The sequence below is a fragment of the Scyliorhinus canicula genome, chromosome 13 (genome assembly GCF_902713615.1).
Source record: "Scyliorhinus canicula chromosome 13, sScyCan1.1, whole genome shotgun sequence".
Lineage (NCBI taxonomy): Eukaryota > Metazoa > Chordata > Chondrichthyes > Carcharhiniformes > Scyliorhinidae > Scyliorhinus > Scyliorhinus canicula.
Genome location: NC_052158.1, coordinates 158,529,317 through 158,550,414, shown reverse-complemented (window position 1 = coordinate 158,550,414; position 21,098 = coordinate 158,529,317). Strand labels below are relative to the sequence as shown.

At 46.1% G+C, this 21,098-nt stretch overlaps 1 protein-coding gene across 1 annotated transcript in view; it reads left to right on the top strand.

Moving 5' to 3' along the window:
• Window positions 1–11,551, top strand: part of LOC119975672 (deleted in malignant brain tumors 1 protein-like) — a 238,242-nt gene extending 226,691 nt beyond the window's left edge. Inside the window, 4 exon segments of the mRNA XM_038815454.1 lie at window positions 7,165–7,296; window positions 9,692–9,778; window positions 10,219–10,302; window positions 11,526–11,551. Coding sequence (XP_038671382.1) covers window positions 7,165–7,296; window positions 9,692–9,778; window positions 10,219–10,302; window positions 11,526–11,551 — 329 coding nt within the window.
• Window positions 11,552–21,098: the final 9,547 nt, after the last annotated feature.

Below are 21,098 nucleotides of genomic sequence, written 5' to 3'. Positions count from 1 at the left end.
TATCCAAATTATACTGCATCTGCCATTGATTTGCCCACTCACCCAACCTGTCCAGATCATGCTGTAGGATTCCAGCATCTTCGTCACAGTTCACCCTACCACCCAACTTGATATCATATGCAAACTTTGAGATGTTACATTTTATTCCCTCATCCAAATTGGTAATATATATTGTGAATAGCTGGGGTCCCAGCACCAATCCCTGTGGTACCCCACTAGTACTGCCTGCAAATGTGAAAAGGAGTGATTAATCCCTACTCATTGTTTCCTCTCTGCCAACCAGTTTTCTATCTACCTCAGTACATTTCCCCCAATCCCATGCGCATTATGTTTGCACAATAATCTCTTATGCGGGACTTTGTCAAAAATGAAATGAAAAGTGAATGAAATGAAAATCGCTTACTGTCACGAGTAGGCTTCAATGAAGTTACTGTGAAAAGCCCCTAGTCGCCACATTTCGGCGCCTGTCCGGGGAGGCTGGTACGGGAATCGAACCGTGCTGCTGGCCTGCTTCGTCTGCTTTAAAAGCCAGCGATTTAGCCCAGTGAGCTAAACCAGCCCCTTAAAAACCTTCTGAAAGTCCAAGTATCCCAGTTCGACTGGCTCTCCCTTGTCAACTGTACTGGTTACATCTTCAAAGATTTCCAATAGATTTGACAAGCATGATTTTTCCTTCATAAATCCATGCTGCCTCTGACTGATCCTGTCACTGCTTTCTAAATGTTCCGCTATAAAGCCTTTGATAATGGGTTCAAGCATTTTCCCCAGATCCGATGTGTGGCTTACTGGCCTGTAATTCATTGACTTCTCTCTACCTCCCTCTGAATATTGGACTGACGTGAGCTATCCTCCAATCTGCAGGGACAGTTCCAGAGTCTATAGAATCCTTCAGCAGACGACCACCGATGCATCCACTATTTCCAGAACCACCTCCTTAAGCACTCGGGGATGCAGATTCTCAGGCCCTGGGGATTTATCTACCTTCAATCCTATCGTTTTCCCAGCACCATTTCTCTACTAATGGTGACCTCCCTAAGTTCTTCCCTCTCACTAAACCTTTCATTCTACAACATTTCTGGTATCTGATTTGTATTCTCTTTTGTGAAGACAGAACCAAAGTATATATTCAATTGCTCAGCCATTTCTTTGTCCCTTATTACGCATTCCCCTGTTTCTGTTTGTAGGGGACCTACATTTCTCTTTACCAATCTCTTTCTCTTCTCATATCTATAGAAACTCTTAGTGTCAGTCTTTATGATCCCTGCAAGCTTCCTTTCGTACTGTACTTTCCCCTTCTTAATGAATCCCTTTGTCCTTCTTTGCTGAATTCTAAACTGTTCCCAATCCTTATAACTATTATTTTTCTTGGCCAATCTGCAAGCCTCATCCTTGGATCGGATGTTATTTCTAATTTCCTTTGTAAGCCATGGATTATGCCATTTGCGTGAGTTACACGCCGTAGGAGTCCTAACCTCTGACCGTCTCATGTACACATACTATTTATATGGTTGTTCCAGTTCAGTTACTGGTCAAAGGTAGCTCCCAAAATGTAAATGAAAATCGCTTTTTTTCACAAGTAGGCTACAAATGGAGGTACTGTGAAAAGCCCCTAGTCGCCACATTCTGGCGCCTGTTCCAGGGGGCTTGTACGGGAATTGAACCCGTGCTGCTGGCCTTGGTCTGCTTTACAAGCCAGCGATTTTGGCCACTGTCCTAAACCAGCACTATCCTGGAGGTGGGAGGCTGTTGGCGGCTGGTGAGCGATAGTAATGTTTTTTTTATAAATTTAGAGTACGCAATTTTTGTTTTCCAATTAAGGGGCAATTTAGCATGGCCAATCCACCTAGCCTGCACATCTTTGGGTTGTGGGGGCGAAACTCACGCAAACACGGGGAGAACGTGCAAACTCCACACGGACAGTGACCCAGAGTTTTCAGCCCAAATCTAGATATTATCCAGGTCTTATTGCATTTGAACTTGGGCTTCTTCAGTGTCTGAAGAGCCCTGGATGGCGCTGAACATTGCGAAAGTTCCCACTGGCTGCATCACAGCCTGGTATGGCAACTGCTTGGCCCAAGGTTGTAAGAAACTACAGAGAGTCATTACCAGATCCTAGTCCATCACGCGAACCTGCCTCCCAGCCATTGACTCTGTTGACATCGCCTGCTGCCGTGCTAAAGCAGGTAGCTTAAGCAAAGAGCCCTGCCACTCAGTTTATTTTCTCTTCCAACTTCTTCCATCCGGCAGGAGATGTAAACGACTGAGAACACGTGATAACATATTCAAAAAGAGCTTTGTTCCCTCAGTGTCTAGACTCCTGAATGCCCCTCTTATGGTCCAAACTGATCTGTTGACACATCTTGTCTACTGAGTAGTACTACACTCCGTCTGCTCAAACAATGCATGTGCCTACGTATTTACATTCTGTACTTATGTATGTATATGGTTTTTCATGGATGGAACAATCTGTCTGGACTGTATGCAGAACACGACTTTTCACTATGTCAGTGCACGTGACAATATATCAAATCCAAATCAAATAAATCAAATCCAACTTTTGACCTTATGATGTGAGGAAGGATATTGATTTTAAAAATGCCGATGGTTCGGCTTGGACAGTACCCTGTCAACCCCTTGTATTCATGGCCTGCAACTGACCTGATGGACCTCCAACAATCGCAATCATCTTCCTTTGATCCATGAATGACTCCAACCAGCTGTGCATTTTTTTGGTCTGCCTCCCATTGACTCCACGTTTGTCAGAATTCCTTGATACCACGCTCATTCATATGTTGACTTTATGCTAAGGGCGACCCATATAACTTCATTGCTGGAGTTCTGTTCCAATGTCCATGTTTGAACCAACGCAGTAATCAGGTCAGGAGTTGAATGACCCTGACAGGGCCCCAAAGTATGTTTCAGTGAGCAGGTTCTTGTTGCGCAGGTTTCACTTGATAACTTCACTGTTCGTATGAAGTAGAATGACGAGACAATACTTGGCTGGATTTGATTGGCCTGATTTATATGTTAAGGACATACCATGGAATCTTTATGCATTTCAGGGTAAGTGCCTATTTAGTAGCTGCACTAAAACATGTTTTATTGAGCCATTACAATGCACAGGTATACAGTGCAATGGCCAGAATATTTTCAGGGACCATGGCCGGGATTCTCCCCTACGCGGCGGGGCGGGGGGTCCCGGCGTAGCGGAGTGGCGCCAACCACTCCGGCGTCGGGCCTCCCCAAAGGTGCGGAATTCTCCACACCTTTAGGGGCTGGGCCCACGTCGGAGTGGTTGGCGCCACGTCAACTGGTGGCAAAACCGGGGCCAATGGCCTTTGGCACCCGCTGGCCGGTGTCGGGGCTGGCTGAAAGTCCTTCGCCGGTTCGAGCATGCGCCGGTGCGTCAGCTCCTGCTGACTTCACCACCGGCGCATGCGCGGTAGGGGGGTTCTCTTCCGCCTCCGCTATGGTGGAGTCCGTGGCGGCGGCGGAAGAAAAAGAGTGCCCCCACGGCATTGGCCCGCCCACCGATCAGTGGCCCCGATCGCGGGCCTGCCCTCCATGGCGGCACCCCCGGGGTCAATCGGCCAGCGCCCCCCCCCGCCCTGCCAATCCCGCTGCCACCAGAGGTGGTTCATAGATCATAGATCATAGAATTTACAGTGCAGAAGGAGGCCATTCGGCCCATCACGTCTGCACCAGCTCTTGGAAAGAGCACCCTACCCAAGGTCAATACCTCCACACTATCCCCATAACCCAGTAACCCCACCCAACACTAAGGGCAATTTTGGACACTAAGGGCAATTTATGATGGCCAATGCACCTAACCTGCACATCTTTGGACTGGGGGAGGAAACCGGAGCACCCGGAGGAAACCCACGCACAGACGGGGAGGATGTGCAGACTCTGCACAGACAGTGACCCAAGCCGGAATCGAACCTGGGACTCTGGAGCTGTGAAGGCATTGTGCTGTCCACAATGCTACCGTGCTGCCCCTGCAGCTGATCATGTGACAAAATGTGGTTGAAACCAGGGCGGCGGGAGAGGCCTCTTAGCGGCGGGACTTCGGCCCATCGCGGGCAGGAGAATCGCCACAGGGGGCTCATTGATCGGGGCGGCGCGATTCCTGCCCCCACCAATTCCCGGGTGGCGGAGATTTCCGCTCACGGTGGGGGCAGGATTTCCGCCGGGTCTAGGCGATTCTCCAACCCGCCGTTGGGTCGGAGAATTTCACCCCGACGTTTTGCCTACATCGGGCGATTCGCCATGGTTTTGCGCGCGATACTCGATTACAATTTGGACGGTTGGAAGCATAGCGGGAGCCCGTCGGACCGGCGTCGCGGGAAAAAATGGCATGGCCCGCTATTCTCCCAACCGTCGTGGGTTTGGAGAATCTCGCCCTGAGTTCCTCCATCTTTGAGAACGCAAACAATTCTGCAGCCTGCTTTTCTGATGAGTTGTTTACTTCAACAGCACCAATCATCCTGGATGTGGAAGGACTGCAGAGCTTAGATATGTCTATTCCAATGCTATTCCTAGGGGCTGGTTTAACTCACTCGGCTAAATCGCTGGCTTTTAAAGCAGACCAAGCAGCCAGTTTGATTCCCGTACCAGCCTCCCCGAACAGGCACCGTAATGTAGCGACTAGGTGCTTTTCACAGTAACTTCATTGAAGCCTACTCATGACAATAAACGATTTTCATTTCATTTTCATTTCATTCCTTCCTGTTTATGCTGTTTTGCACGCACACAGTTCGGTGTTACAGCTCCATCTGGTTCATGTGTCATCCTTCGTTAGACCTGGTGTTCTGGGCATACCCTTCTGCATGACTGCAATTCTGTTGCTGCTGATGGCCTAATGCGCCGTATCATTTCCCAGTCTTGATTTTCTAAATATGTTTGAAGTCTATCGCATTTGGCACTGTGGTAGTGCTACACAACACAATGGAGGCTTTCCACAATGTGAAGACGGGCATCGTCTCCAAATATCGGTGCAGTACTCAGTCCTATCGATACTGACATAGGCAGACGCACCTCCAGCAAGCACATTGGTGCAGATCAGGTCAATCATGTTTATACCCTGTTTTGGTTCACGAACCACCTGTAATAGATTCAGACTACTTGCGATGTCATTTAGGGTGCTGTGTGCAAGGTCAGTCCTGCTACATCTAAGACACTCTTGCCAATGTACCTAGAGGTTCCCCACTCAGAGTGCAGTCTGCGTTTCGAACACCCTCAGTGCTACCGCGCGCCCCCCCCCCCCCCCCCCCCCCCGTGGTATTCAACACGGAAGAGAACTGATCCATCATATGTGGGCAGTTAGTACGTGATAATCAGCAGAATATTCATTTGTCCATCTTTGAGCTGATTTCCATGAGAATTTATTCGGTAGAGAGTAGATGTTGAGTTCTCGCAGGGCAATTGCTTTCCTCACTCTACTATTATTAGAACATAGAACACAGAACAGTACAGCACAGTTCACGCCTTCGGCCCATGACATTGTACCGACCATTCATCATAATCTAAGATCAACCTAACCTACTGTGCATGTGCCTGTTCAAGAGTCCCTCAAACATCCCTAATGACTGTGACTCCACCAACTCTGCATTCCATGCAACCAAAACTCTCTGTGTAAAAACCTACCTCTGACATCTCCTCTATACCTTCCTCCAATCACCTTAAAATTAAAATGTACCCTCGTGACAGCCATTTCCACCCTGGGGAAGAGTCTCTGGCTATCCATTCTATCCATGCCTCTCGTCACCTTGTACTACTCTACCAAGTCACCAATCTTCCTTCTTTGATCCAGTGAGAAAAGCCCTTGCTCCCTCAACCTTTCTTCATAAGACATGCCCTCCAGTCCAGGCAGCATTCTGTTAAATCTCCTCTGCACCCTCTTCAAAGCATCCACATCCTTCCTATAATGAGGTGACCAGAACTGGACACAATATTCCAAGTGTGGCCTAACCAGGGTTTTATAAAGCTGCAGCAAAACCTCGCGGCTCTTAAACTCCATCCCGATTTAATGAAAGCCAACATACCATACGACTTCTTAATCACCCTATCAACCTGGCTGGCAACTTTGAGGGATCTATTTAAGTGGACCCCAAGATCCCTTTGTTCCTCCACACGTCCAAGGATCTTGCCTTTAACCCTGTATTCAGCATTCAAATTCGACCTTCCAAAATGAATCACTTCACATTTACCTCAGTTGAACTACATCTGCCACTTCTCAGCCCAGCTCTGCATCCTGTCAATGTCATGTTGTAACCTGCAACAACCCTCAATGCTATCTAAAACTCCCCCAACCTTCGTGTCATCAGCAAACTTACTAACCCACCCTTCCACTTCCTCATCCAAGTCATTTCTAAAAAGCACAAAGAGCAGAGATCCCAGAATAGATCCCTGCGAGTCACCGACCTCCAGGTGGAATACATTCCATCCACCACCACGCATTGCCTCCTTTCGGCCAGCCAATTCTGTATCCAAACAGCCAAATCTCCCTGTATCCCATGCCCCCTAACTTTCTGAATGAGCCAACCATGAGGAACCTTCTCAAATGACTTATTGAAATCCATATACACCAGATCCACTGCCCTACCTTCATCAATGTGTCTCGTCACATCCTCAAATAATTAAATGAGGCTTGTGAGGCATGGCCTGCCCCTCAGAACGCCTTGCTGACTATCTTTAATCAAACTATGTTTTTCTAAATAATCATAAATCCCCTATCTCTCAGAATCCTTTCCAGTATTTTGCTCACCACAGACGTAAGACTGACTGGTCTATAATTCCCAAGGATTTCCCTATTCTCTATCTTGAACAGGGGAACAACATTCGCCTCCCTCCAATCATCCGGTACTACTCCAGTGGAGAGTGAGGACTCAAGAATAATCGGCAACACTTCCCGTAGGGTCGGTGAACTGGCCACTCTAAATTGCCCCTTAATTGGAAAAAAAAATTGGGTGCTCTAAATTTATTTTTAAAAACGGAGTTAATTATACATTATAACCTAAGTGAATAATAATAAAGGTAATGACAGGGCGTATGTGACGTAATGTGTTTCTTGCCCGGTTTTACCAATACGCATTTCATCAGCGAGTGAACGAAATGCACAGGGCAGATTGTGCTGGATTTAATGTGAAATGCTTTAACTTACAGGTCATGTGCAGTACAAAGCGCATTTCAACAAGCAGAGAGTCTCGGTTTTCATCATCCCTTGTATTTGTTTTGCTCTTTTCATTGCCGTGTCGATTGCTTTAGTCAAAGAACTACAGAGAAGCGTCCAGAAAGGTTGGTTAATGAGTTATTAATGTTTTGTATTTTAAATGGCGAGTCCTATTCCTGCTGATATTAAATATATGCTCTTCATACAGTTCTGAACTACAATTTTGGCGTGCGTTTATTAGAAAGGAAATGGTTGCACTGTGCAAAAGATTGGGTCAGTTTTAGTTGTTTTACTGTCGAAAACAGAGGCTTAAAAGAGATGAAGTTGACGTGTGTATGAAAATGAGGGATCGATGTGCAGTGGATAGTAGGGAACCACTCTCACCGAGCCGATAACTCAATGTCCAGGGCATAAAACATGGACTAATTAGAAGAAGGATTAAAGAGAATTGGATGAGCTGGGTGGCATGTGGCACAGTGGTCAGCACTGGGACTGCAGCACTGAGGACAGGGGTTCGAATCCTGGCCCGACGTCACTGTCCGTGTGGAGTTTGCACGTTCTCCCCATGCCTGCGTGAGTTTCACCCCCACAACCCAAAGATGTGAAGGTTAGATGGATTGGGCATGCTAAATTTCCCCTTAATTGGAATAAAAATAATTGGGCACGCCCAAATTTATAAAAAAAAAACAAAAGAAAAAGAATTGGACAAGAACTCATTCTGTGCAAAGAGTCATGGTGATGGGGATGGGAGTGTTCTCAAATTGGGGTGACGGCATTAAAAGGCACTGTGATATGTGCTGGCACTAAGAAGCAACATACCAAGAGCTGGAAAGTGGGATTATGATATTGCACAACACAGAAGCGAGGAGTGGAACAGTCTGCTAATTTTCATAAACGTTCCATGTTTTGTGTAATTTTCTTATTTTCTGAAAATGGTTTAAATTTTTTGGAAAAGGCTGAGAATCTTCGTCAAGCCTAATATACAGATACAAATGTACATGCGAGTTGATAATGGTGCACAGATGGACCTTGTGTGGTAATCAGTCAAATCAATGGAACTCCAGACATCCATAAATGAATGAGATTGGCATCCAGAGTGAGCCCAGAAAATCGGTATCGTGAGAAGAACAATGCATTTTTCTTTGCGCCAGAGAAACTTTACGTTTCGATAAGTTGCATGAATACTGAATTTCCAGACCCTTGTAAGTGGGAAAACCTTGCAGCTAAATTTGAAAGAGGTGTCAGTTAACTTGTTCCTTAAAGGCTAAGGCTTGTCTACCTTGAAGTGTAGCCATGGAGCTCCCTGACACAAGTGTATCCGATTGCCAAGATTATTACTTATTGACAGAAATTGGCAATGGTGGATGTGACAAGAACCTCCTGCAACACGCAGGATTCAGGGACTGTGGGCGCAATTCTCCGCACTCACGACGGTGCGGAGAATAGCGGGGTTCGTAAAATTTTACGGCCACGCTAGTCTGACGCCCTCCCGCTATTCTCCCCCCCCACGCCCAACTCCCGACAGGAATCGCTGCCGCCGTTTTTTACGGCCAGCAGCGATTCTCAGCTGGCCGATGGGCCGAAGTCCAAGCCCTTTACGGCTGTTTTTACGAACGGCAAACACACCTGGTCTGGCCGTTGGTAAAAACGGCCGTAAAGTCCCGATTTTTAAAACCATGGCACCGATTGGCACAGCAGTACCACGGCCGTGCCAAGGGTGCCATGGGCCCGTGATCGGTGGGCACCGATCGCGGGCAACGGGTCCGATACCCGCGTACTCTTTGTCCTTCCGCCGCCCCGCTGTATCACTTCACGGGGCGGCTGAGGGGCATCCCGGCCCGCGCATGCGCGATGACATCATCTGCGCATGCGCGGGTTGGAGTCTTCCAATCTGCTCATGCGCGGCTGACGTCATGTGACGCGTCAGCCGGCGCAAACTCTGGCAAGCGGGCTTAACGAAATTCGTTAAGCCCGCGATGCCGGAGTTCACGGCCGCGGGCTGCTAGCCCCGACCGGGGACCGGAGGGGGAGGCTGGCGTCAAACCCGCCCGGATTTGACGCCAGCCTTACGATTTCTCCCTGTCTGGGAGAATCGCGCCCAAGTGCAGTCGTGGTGGTGAGTCAGCCAAACGCACCATCGCGCGGAGCATATTCAATTGTACCCTCCAAAACAAAAGTCAGAGTAGGTTGAGTGCAAAATCGAGGAATTATAGGTCCTGTCATCGGTTTCATTCCAAGTTCGAATAGCAAGACAATGGCAGGTGATGATCCTTCACCATCAATGAGTTGGACCGTTGCCATTCAACCTAATCAGTATGACTAAGTGTTGAGAAATTTTGATGGTGCAACGTTATTCAGGGTTTGGTTGTCAGACATTCAGAGTACATATGATAATTCCAATGACTGGTAAGTTTTGCAAAGCAAAAAGAAGACATGGAAAGAAGAAATGGAGAAATGCATATGTAAGAATATAACTGTTGGCGGTTCCACATTTATAATCGCCTGTTCTTGGTATTACAGACGGGATGAAGAGACAGCATTCTGTCACCGGATTTCCTGACACTGTTTATGAAGAGATTGACATTCATGAGATTGGATCTAACTCAGGTAAATATCTTTAATCTTCATGCGTATGGTACTTTATTCATAGAATTTACAGTGCAGAAGGAGGCCATTCGGCCCATCGAGTCTGCACCAGCTCTTGGAAAGAGCACCCTGCCCAAGGTCAACACCTCCACCCTATCCCCATAACCCAGTAACCCCATCCAACACTAAGGGCAATTTTGGACACTAAGGGCAATTATCATGGCCAATCCACCTAACCTGCACATCTATGGACTGTGGGAGGAAACCGGAGCACCCGGAGGAAACCCACCCACACACGGGGAGAATGTGCAGACTCCACACAGACAGTGACCCAAGCCAGAATCGAATCTGGGACCCTGGAGCTGTGAAGCGATTGTGCTATCCACAATGCTACCGTGCTGCCCGTCGTACTTGTAGTTTAAAAACATGCATTTTAAGATCAAAATATGTTTGATTTATAGATTCCCGCTCCAACAGTTCGCTGAGCAAATTGGAATATTGTATAGGCAGTGATTCACATGAGTGTGAAGATATAAACATGCAAGGTAGGCCAACATGAGACCTTGTCATCCCAGAGACCGATAAAAGCGAGGAACAGCCTCGCAGTAAGGCAAAGATGCTTTAAAAAGACAGACCCATCGAACAATGAACTGGTTTCAGCATGTAGCCATCTTATTGACATGAACTTCATACAGAGCATATTTGTATATTTTGACTGGTAACTTCGAAATGATCCATATCTACTGCATCTAAATTTATGGTCACACTTTATCTGTGACCAAAGCAGTTATCTGGACAATTATTGCCCAAACACCCTATTGATGGGGAACGTATAAATGCAATGTGTGTTACTTTCGGATTAAATCGTCCTTCTTTCGTAGTCTGTGTGGTTAAAGGAATTTCTGAACACCGTCTCGGTGTTTAGAAAGCACGGAGAGTGGAGCTGCAGCACTGCGTCCTTAAAGGTCATAGACTTCACATAAGTAATGGGATTAAAGAAAAATATTTTCCCTGTGGTTAGCATAAATGCTTCACAGCTCCAGGGTCCCAGGTTCGATTCCCGGCTGGGTCACTGTCTGTGTGGAGTCTGCACGTCCTCCCCGTGTGTGCGTGGGTTTCCTCCGGGTGCTCGGGTTTCCTCCCACAGTCCAAAGATGTGCGGGTTAGGTGGATTGGCCATGCTAAATTGCCCGTAGTGTCCTGAAAAGTAAGGTTACGGGGGGGGTTGTTGGGTTACGGGTATAGGGTGGATACGTGGGTTTGAGTAGGGTGATCATTGCTCGGCACAACATCGAGGGCTGAAGGGCCTGTTCTGTGCTGTACTGTTCTATGTTCTATGTTCTATGTACACGATGCACATTAAAGCTGTTTCCACTGAATCTAATAAAAGGGACTTGAAACCTGTAACATGGCTTCAACGTGAAGGAATAGAAAGAAAACACATTTTACGTAGCTACAGAGCAAGGCCCACACTTTGGATTTTGCAGTAAACTTAACCCATATTTGGTTAGTAATGGCCATGGCTCTGATGTAATTAGTGCATTTTAGTGGAATCGACAATAAATGGGAATCATGCTTCTCAAACTAAACAATTTAAGCCATTCGCTGAATGAGAGATGGCTGAATAAAGGTTAAGAATGATAATATTAATATTAAATCAATTAGTCCTGCAACAGATTCACAAAGAGATTAACTGCAAACCGATCTTATTATTTTGTTCGATACCTTGACTTTAATCATTTAATCATGTATATATTTTCCCTTCTAGGTTCAATTATTTCATGTGATACTTAATTGAGAAGAGAACATGAAGATGTTCATTGATTTTTAAAAAGATGAACATTGATTTTTAGTGGAGCAGTGGGAATTACTATCACTTGAGTTATCACCACATGTTTCATATTATACTGTACTTGTCAATTACAGTTTTACATTGCTTTGGACTAAGTTGTATGCTGCCGATTTATCAGTTGTTAAAAGCACCTACGGGCAATTTTTGCCGATAGTGCGTGCTTGCCTCGATCGGTGATACTAAATTTCTTAACTTCGATGTTACTTCACCGACACAGAGGCAAACTGTTCCTTGTGCCACAATAAATGCAATAAATGCAAATATTTATAAAATAGATTTATGAATGGACCGATGAATTGCTGTGATCCTCTGATCGTATTGAACGTACCAATTCCAGCTGCACACTGTAGTAGGCTATTCATTTTTACTTGCACATGTGTGTTGGCACAGGCTTGGAGGGATGGAGGGACTGTTCCTGTGCTATACATTTCGTTTTTCTTTGTTTTTTATATGCTGATATTCGACACCTAAGATTGCAAATAAATTCAATTATTTTAAAGTAGATATTCTTGTGAATAATTTATTCTTGGAACAAATGCATCTTTAATGTGAAGCAGCTGAGGCCCCTTAATAAATGTTTTCAAGATAAAGTTAGATAGTTTTGTGAAGAATAAAGGAATAATTGGTTATGACGTTCTGGTGGGAAAGTGGAGCTGAGTCCACAAAAGATGATCCATGATCTCATTAATTGGCGGAGCAGGCTCGAAGGGCCAGATGGCCTACTCCTGCTCCTAGTTCTTATGTTCTAATACCTCTGACAGTTTTATTCAATTTCTGAATTATCCAAGAAAATAAGTCACATATAAGGAAAACATCAATTTGTAGATCAATGTTTCAATGATAGTTAATGCTGATGCAGGGCGTTGTTTGTCTCTGAATTACACAAAATGAACAAAAGAATTATAATTATAATTTTAGTTCGTAAAGTGATAAATCAATGCAGCAAGTATAAATATTGAGGCGAGATTACATTATTAATGAGGACGAAGGCAGAACTGATCAGCAAATCAATCAAAACTATTGAGAAAGAATGACAATAGCATTATTTAAAGGAAGCTGCATTTTAACGTATTTCAAATTATATAATGTAAACAAGGTTACATTGAGGAGGAGAAAAGAACATAAGAACATAAGAACTAGGATCAGGAGTAGGCCATCTGGCCCATTGATCCTGCTCCGCCATTCAATGAGATAATGGCTGACTTTTGTGGACTCAGCTCCACTTTCTGGCCCGAACACCAGAACTCTCAATCTCTTTATTCTTCAAAAAACTATCTATCTTTATCTTTAAAACATTTAATGAATGAGCCTCAACGGCTTCAAGGCAAGGAATTCCAGAGATTCACAACCCTTTTGGTGAAGAAGTTCCTCCTAAACTCAGTCCTAAATCTACTTCCCCTTATTTTGAGGCTATGCCCCCTAGTTCTGCTCTCACCTGCCAGTGGAAACAAGCTGCCCGCATCTATCCTATCTATTCCCTTCATCATTTTATATGTTTCTATAAGACACCACCCCCCCCCCTCACCACCCCCTGCATCCTTCTAAATTCCAACGAGTACAGTCCAAGTCTACTCAACCTCTCCTCGTAATCCAAACCCTTCAGCTCTAGGATTAACCTCGTGAATCTCCTCTGCACACCCTCCAGCGCCAGTACGTACTTTCTCAGGTCAGGAGGCCAAAACTGAACACAATACTCCAGGTGTGGCCTCACTAACACCTTATACCATTGCAGCATAACCTCCCTCGTCTTAAACTCCACCCCTCTAGCAATGAAGCACAAAACTCCATTTGCCTTCTTTACCACCTGTTGCACCTGTGAACCACCTTTTTGCAACTCATGCACTAGCACGCCCAAATCTCTCTGCACAGCAGCAAGTTTTAATAATTTATCGTTTAAATAATAATCCCTTTTGCTGTGATTCCGACCAAAATGGATAACCTCACATTTGTCAACATTGTATTCCATCTGCCAGACCCTAGCCCATTCACTTTAACGATCCAAATCCCTCTGCAGACTTCCGGTATTCTCTGCACTTTTTGCTTTACCACACATCTTAGTGTCGTCTGCAAACATTGCACTTGGTCCCCAGCTCCAAATCATCTAGGCCACCAACAGGATCCATAGAAGTGTCCTGTTAATCACACTTGTTCACCAGACACATCGGCACTTAACTTACTTATTTGGAAAGCTTATATGCATTCAACACTTTCAGGCATGGCCACTGAGTGCCCACTCCAAAATTGATGTGTCAGCCCCAGATTGGAATTTATCGATCAAGCTGATCGAGCTCTGATCAATTGATTGACAAATGACCTAGAAGCCGCCCACCAAAAGAGGCACGAAATTCAAACAGCATAAAAGTTACTGCACGGATTCATTCTTGCTCTTGAGCATCAGTAACTAACAGCGGTGACTTCCACCGGCCGATGAAGGAGACTATCCACACTATCAACAGAAGGAGGACCAGAGCCAGAAGAGTACAGATTGATAACCAACTAACAGAGGACTAAAAGACTGGATAATAGGTCTGTATCTGCCTAGCACTTGTCGGTCACTGCCAAGTTAAGTTAAGATCTCGGAACTATTGGTGCATAGTGTCACCTATGATTGGGAGTGTGTGATTGAATAATGATAACCATTGTGTGCATGTGAATCAATATTGTTCTGTATCATGTACTGAGTCTTATAGTCGTTTGTCCACCGTATACAGGTTAGGACACACTGTATTTTAGAAAGCCAACAGATCTCTGGATTAGCAAACAATATGATAAACGAAGAAGCATAAGATAGAACTATGAGATGATTTATTAGTTTTCTATATACAGGGATTTAAAAATAAAATATATAATTAAGTTTGTAACATAAACCAATTTCAAAATTCCATTATGCTGCATCGAACCAGGAGCAGTGAAATTACCCACGTTATATTTTTGGGTAATAAAATTCTTTGATGTACTGATAAGATTGCTGAGAATGTTGTCAGAGAAAAATGTACCGTGAAGTTTTAAAACAATTAAAATAATATTGGAAATATATCTATCGTGATGTGATAGCCGAAATGCATCCCGAGGGTTACATTCAACCAGAAATGCCAGCAATATTTGGCTTTATGAAAATGAAAATCGCTTATTGTCACGAGCAGGCTTCAATGAAGTTACTGTGAAAAGCCCCTAGTCGCCACATTCCGGCGCCTGACCGGGGAGGCTGGTACGGGAATCGAACCGTGCTGCTGGCCCGGTTCGATTCCCGTACCAGCCTCCCCGGTCAGGCGCCGGAATGTGGCGACTAGGGGCTTTTCACAGTAACTTCATTGAAGCCTGCTCGTGACAATAAGCGATTTTCATTTTCATAAAGCCAAATATTGCTGGCATTTCTGGTTGAATGTAACCCTCGGGATGCATTTCGGCTATCACATCACGATAGATATATTTCCAATATTATTTTAATTGTTTCAAAACTTCACACAATGTCCAATGGCCCCATTTAGTTTTCCACAGAGAATGACCCATTTACAATTTCTATGACATCAGAACGCCACAAAGCGCTTTGCAAAAATGAAAGTAGCTCTTAGTTTGTGGAGGCAGGATGTAATTCATCTCATTTCCAGGCCATTGCCGTAAGAGTTCCTCAGCGTAGTGTCCTAGGCCCAACCATCTTCAGCTGCTTCATCAATGCAAGTCCTTCCATGATAAGGTCAGAAGCATGGATGTTAGCTGATGATTGTGCAGCATTTCGAACAATTACTGAGTCCTCAGATACGGAAGATGCCCATGTCCAAAATTAGAAAGACGAGGACAATATATAGATTTAGGCTGACAAGTGTCAAGTAACATTTGCGCCACACAAGTGCATGGTTAACATTTAATGGACTAACAGCTAGTTTGTGACAAACAAGCATGATTTTACTGCTCAAAAATGCACCAAGGAGAGTAGTCGAACCGTAACTAACAGTGAAAATGAAGGATTGTTTTAGGCGATATTTAGTGGCCAGAAAAATGGTAAGCCTAAAGATTGGGCGCATTTTAACATTTTGCAAAGGGATCCAAGAAAACAATTAAGAACTGTAAAATAAGTTAAAAGTCCATGGTGTTAACGGTAAGATCCTGGCATGGGTAGAGTACTGGCTGACTGGCAGAAGACAGGGAGTCCGGCTAGAGGGGTTGCTTTTCAGGATGGCAGCTGGTGAACAGTGGTGTGCCTCAGGGGTCAGCGCTGGGACCACAACTTTTCACAATATATATTAACGATCTGGAAGAAGGAACAGAAGGCATTGTTGCTACGTTTTCAGATGATACAAAGATCTATTGCGGGCTGCAGAAGGACTTGGACAGGCTAGGAGAGTGGGCAAAGACGTGGCAGTTAGAATTCAATGTAGAAAAGTGTGAGGTTATGCACTTTGGAAGGAGAAATAGAAGCATAGACTATTTTCCAAATGGGGAGATACTTAGGAAATCAGGAGCACAAGGGTAGAGGGGTCAATTACCAAGGGGCATGGGTTTAAGGTGCGAGGGGCAAGGTTTAGAGTAGATGTACGAAGCAAGTTTTTTACACAGAGGGTACTGGGTGCCAGGAACTCGCTGCCGGAGGAGGTGGTGGAAGCAGGTACGATAGTGACATTTAAGGGGCATCTTGACAAATATATGAATAGGATAGGAATAGAGGGATACGGACCCAGGAAGTGTAGAAGATCGTAGTTTAGTTGGGCACCATGGTCGACACGGGCTTGGAGGGCCGAAGAGCCTGTTCCTGTGCCGTACTTTACGTTGTTCTTTGTTCTTTGTTCAGAAAAGGACTTGGGAGTCCTTGTTCATCATTCTCTTAAGGTTAACGTGTAGGTTCAGACGGCAGTTAGGAAGGCAAATGCAATGTTAGCATTCATGTCAAGAGAGCTAGAATACAAGAGCAGTGATGTACTTCTGAGGCTGTATAAGGTTCTGGTCAGACCCCATTTGGAGTATTATGAGCAGTTTCAGGACATGCATCTAAGGAAGGATATGCTGGCCTTGGAAAGGGTCCAGAAGAGGTTCATAAGACTGATGCCTGGAATTAAGAGCTTGTCGTATGAGGAATGGTTGAAGACCCTCGGTCTGTATTCGTTGGAGTTTAGAAGGATGAGAGTGATTTATCCACCTTCAGGCCTTTCAGTTTCTCCAGCATCTTCGTCTTAGTGATGGGCACTACACTCACCTCTGCCCCCTGATTCTCCTGGAGCTTTGACATCCCACTGGTGTCTTCCACCATGAAGGCTGATTCAAAGTAACTGCTCAGTTCCTCTGCCATTTTATTGCTTCCTATTATTACTTCACCAGCCACATTTTCTAGTGGTTCAATGTCTATTTTTGCCTCTCTCTTACCTTTTATATATTGAAAAGAACTCTTTCTACCTTCCTTTATATTACCAACTAGCGTGCACTCGTATTTCATATTCTTCCCCACCCCTGCCCCCTTATTGCTTTTTTAGTTCTCATCTCCTAACTTTTAAAGGCTTCCTAATCCTCTGCTTCCCACTAATACTCGCCACTTTGTATGCTTTGACTTTTGCTTTTATTGGCTGCCTTGTCCTCCCTTAGCCTCTTTCCTGTTAGTGGTGAGTAATTTCTGTTGTGCCGAATACCCCCCAAAAATCCCTGCCATTGCTGTTCCAGTCTTCCCTGCTCGGCTCCTTTTCCAATCAACTCTAGCTAGCTCCTCCCTCATGTCTGCATAGTTACCCTTATTTAATTATAATACTGTCACATCTGATTGCAGCTGCTCTCTCTCAAACTGCAGGATAAATTCTTATATTGTGGTCACTGCTCCCTAAGGGTTCCTTCACCTTAAGTTTCCTGATCAAGTCTGCCTCATTACCCATCACCAAATCCAGAATTGCCTGTTTCCTAGTAGGCTCTGTGACAGGCTGCTCCAAAAAAAATCGTAGACATTCCACAAGATCCTTTTCAAGGGATCCACTACCAACCTGATTTCTGCAGTCCACCTGCATATTGAAGTCCCCCACAATTATTGCAATATTGCCTTTTTTACATACCTTTTCTATCTTCTGATTTATTTTCTGCCCCACATCTTAACTACTCCAAGGGTCCTGTACATATCTCTGATTAGGATCTTTTTACCTTAGCGATTCCTCAACTCTATCCACAGAGAGTGTATACCTTCTGATCCTATATCGCTCCTTCCTGTCGATTTAACTTCATTCCTTACTAACAATGCAACACCGCCCCCATTGCCCATCTGTCTGTCCTTTCGATCGGACACATATCCTTGGATATTTAGATCCCAGCCCTGATCCCGTTGCAGCGATGTCTCTGTGACACCCACAACATCATACCAGCCACTTTCAATGTGCGCAACAAGCTCATTAACTTTGTTTTGTATACTGTGCATAATTAGGTATAACACCATCAGTCCTGCATTGACCACCTCCCTTCTCACAGTTCTCATCTTTTTTGCTCTGCCTCGCGGGTGATATTGTTCTTTTATTTTGGTTCCGTATTTTTCTTTCAGTTATTACACCTTCTAAACTCACATTCTGGTTCCCACCCCCCTGCCATGTTAGTTTAAATCCTCCCGACTGACTCTAGCAAACATCCCAGCCAGGATGTTGGTGCCTCTCCAGTTTAGATGCAACCCGTCCTCCTTGTACAGGTCCCACCTGCCCCAGAAGAGATCGCAAATCATCCAGAAAAATGAAACCCTCCCTCCTACACCACCAGTTCAGCCACGTGATTAGCTGCACTATCCTCCTATTCAGAGCTGCACTGGCACATGGCACAGGGTGTAATCATGAGATTTAAACCCTAGACGTCTTGCATTTGAGCTTACTACCTAACACTCTGAACTTCTTCTGCAGGACCTCATCACTCTTCCTCCTTACCTCGTTAGTACCTTTGTGTACTACGACCTCTAGCTGTTTATCCTGGGGGAGGATAAACAGCTAGAGGTCGTAGTACACAAAGGTACTAACGATGTAAGGAGGAAGAGTGATGAGGTCCTGTAGAGGAAGTTCAGAGTGTTAGGTAGTAAGCTCAAATGCAAGACGTCTAGGGTTTAAATCTCTTCTGCACTTATCTCTGCCCCTTACTATAGTGTCCTCTATAACTATCGCTCTTCTGCACTTTGCCCTCCTCTGCTGAGCAATAGAGCCAGTTGTGTTGCCACTGTTCTGGCTGCTGTTGTTTTCCCCTGATAGGCTAGCCCCCTCAACAGTATCTAAAACAGTATACCTGTTAGAGATGGGACAGGCACAGCGAATTCCTGCACTGACTGTCTGCCCTTTCTGGCGTCAGACTGTCTAAACCTCCCCCCCCCCCCCCGCCCCACCCACCCTCCCCCCGTCCCCGTCCCAGGAGACGGCCGCTCATAGCAGCTGCCAATTTGGAGAAAACTGGAGGGTGTATGTCGGACCTGCGGCCCCTCACTGCGGCAGAGATGAGTGCCCTGGACTTTTTTGTCGGCCGAGAGGAAAGGGAGGTCGCCTGGGTGGAGGTCGGCAGTTGGGAAGGAAGTGACACCTTGCTGAGTTGTGATTCCCTGTTTCACTTGTGTCAACACTCCCCCCAGCACCATCCCACACCAACCTCACCCCCATCATCACCCCCACCACCATCACCTCCACCATCTTAGCACCATTACTGGCACACCACACTCACCCCTACAACACCCCGGCCCACGGTCAAATCATTCATCTTGCAGGACCTGCTGGTTATGGGGTGAGTCCTTCCGTTAGGACCTGTAAGACCAGAAAGTTAGACACTAGTTAAATTGGCACGATTAAGGGCACAGTTTCATTTTGGAGGCTAGGGCACGACTCAGTATATATGTTGTCACATTAAACACCTGTTAACACTGTGCAACCTGCCTCTGGTCTGCTGGATAGTGAGAGGTGCGCTGGTCTCGGCTGTCCACAGACGGGGTACGAAAGGCAACTGGGTGAACATTGTGAGGTCCCCATCTACTGTCGATTATTATTCTTTTTTTTATCTAGTGTGTATGCACTGTGCACTTACCCTTGGTAGCAGAAAAATACTTTCCACTGTACTTCGGTACATGCCACAATAAATTAAATCAAATCAAATCAATCAAATGAAGGCATCGTGCGCACTGCCTGGGTGGGAATCGGGCGCCCATGTGGATGATGCGCAGCTGATCGTCACATATCAGCTGAACGGCCATCAAGTGGAACCCCTTTAAATTTGTGTAGAGCGGCCTGTCATCTGCAGGTGCCCTAATGGGGACATGCATCCCAATCACCCTCTCGACCCGGGGTATGTCAATGTTGTCGGCAAATCCTGCTGCGGGCAGCCTGGTGGGCTCGGCCCACATTCAAATGGACGTATTGAACCGCCTGGTCATATAGGGCCTCCATGATGGCGCGGATGCGCTTTTGCACTGAGGTCTGGGAGATCATTGACAAGTCCCCACATGGCACCTGGAAGCACCCCGTCACGTAAAGGTTTAGGATGGCTGTCACATTGATGGCCACCATATTGCGCGATGCCAGGTATGCCATGATCTTGCAGATATGTCTCACTGTCTCCCTGCTCAGCTGGAGTCTTTGGCAGATTGCCCGGTCCAGCAGCCTCAGATGGCAGGCGCTGCCGGTGCACAGGTGGCCTCATGCTGTGCCTACTTGACACCTTCTCCTCCTGGGCTTGTTGGACAGCCAGCTCTCGACCTTGGCAGCTGCCTCCGGTTTCTCTGGGGCAGGCTCTGCTGCTGCAGCTTCCTCCCCCTTCTCGAGCAGAGGCAGTTCATAAAGCCTGAAGGCATCCTCCACGGCTGTGGCGATTAGCAGGAAGGCCAGCATTGCTACGACCACCCTCACCCCAGAGCACCCTCACCCCGCCACCACCCAACACCAGCCTCACCCCATACCAACCTCATCCCACCACACCCACACAACCCTTCCCCCCAACCTCACCCTCCACCACTCTCAGCCGCAAACCACCCAGACACACCCTGACTGACCCCCACACACCCCCAAACTCCCCTCAACCTACACCACCCCCACTCCACCACCGCCTCACACCTAACAACACGCTCACCAACCCCACTATCCCCACCAGCCCGTAGTTTATTCTTGCATCTTATCTTGTGTCTTTCAGAACTTACTGGTGTGGGAGTGGGCCTATATGCACCCCCCCCCCCTTCTGCCCCAGCCAGTGCCCCAGCCAGAGATCCCCCATAAGCAAAGCAGTGATGAGAGAAGCTCGGACACCAGCCTGCCACCCGATATTCAGTAAACCCCCAAGCGAGAGGATGACAGTGATTTTCTGTCACAGGCATCTGCAACACCCTCCAACATCCCCGAGACACTCACCTCGTTTGGGCACGTTATTGAGCAGGCTCCTGGGACACTATTTGCTGCGCACCACACAGCTGATCCAGTAGGAGGTAGGAAAACTTACAGAAGTGGGCGGTTGGAGGACGGGGTGATCCCAGAGCTAGCTGTCGTCCAGATTGCGGGCTCTTGGAATGTACAGTCCCAACAA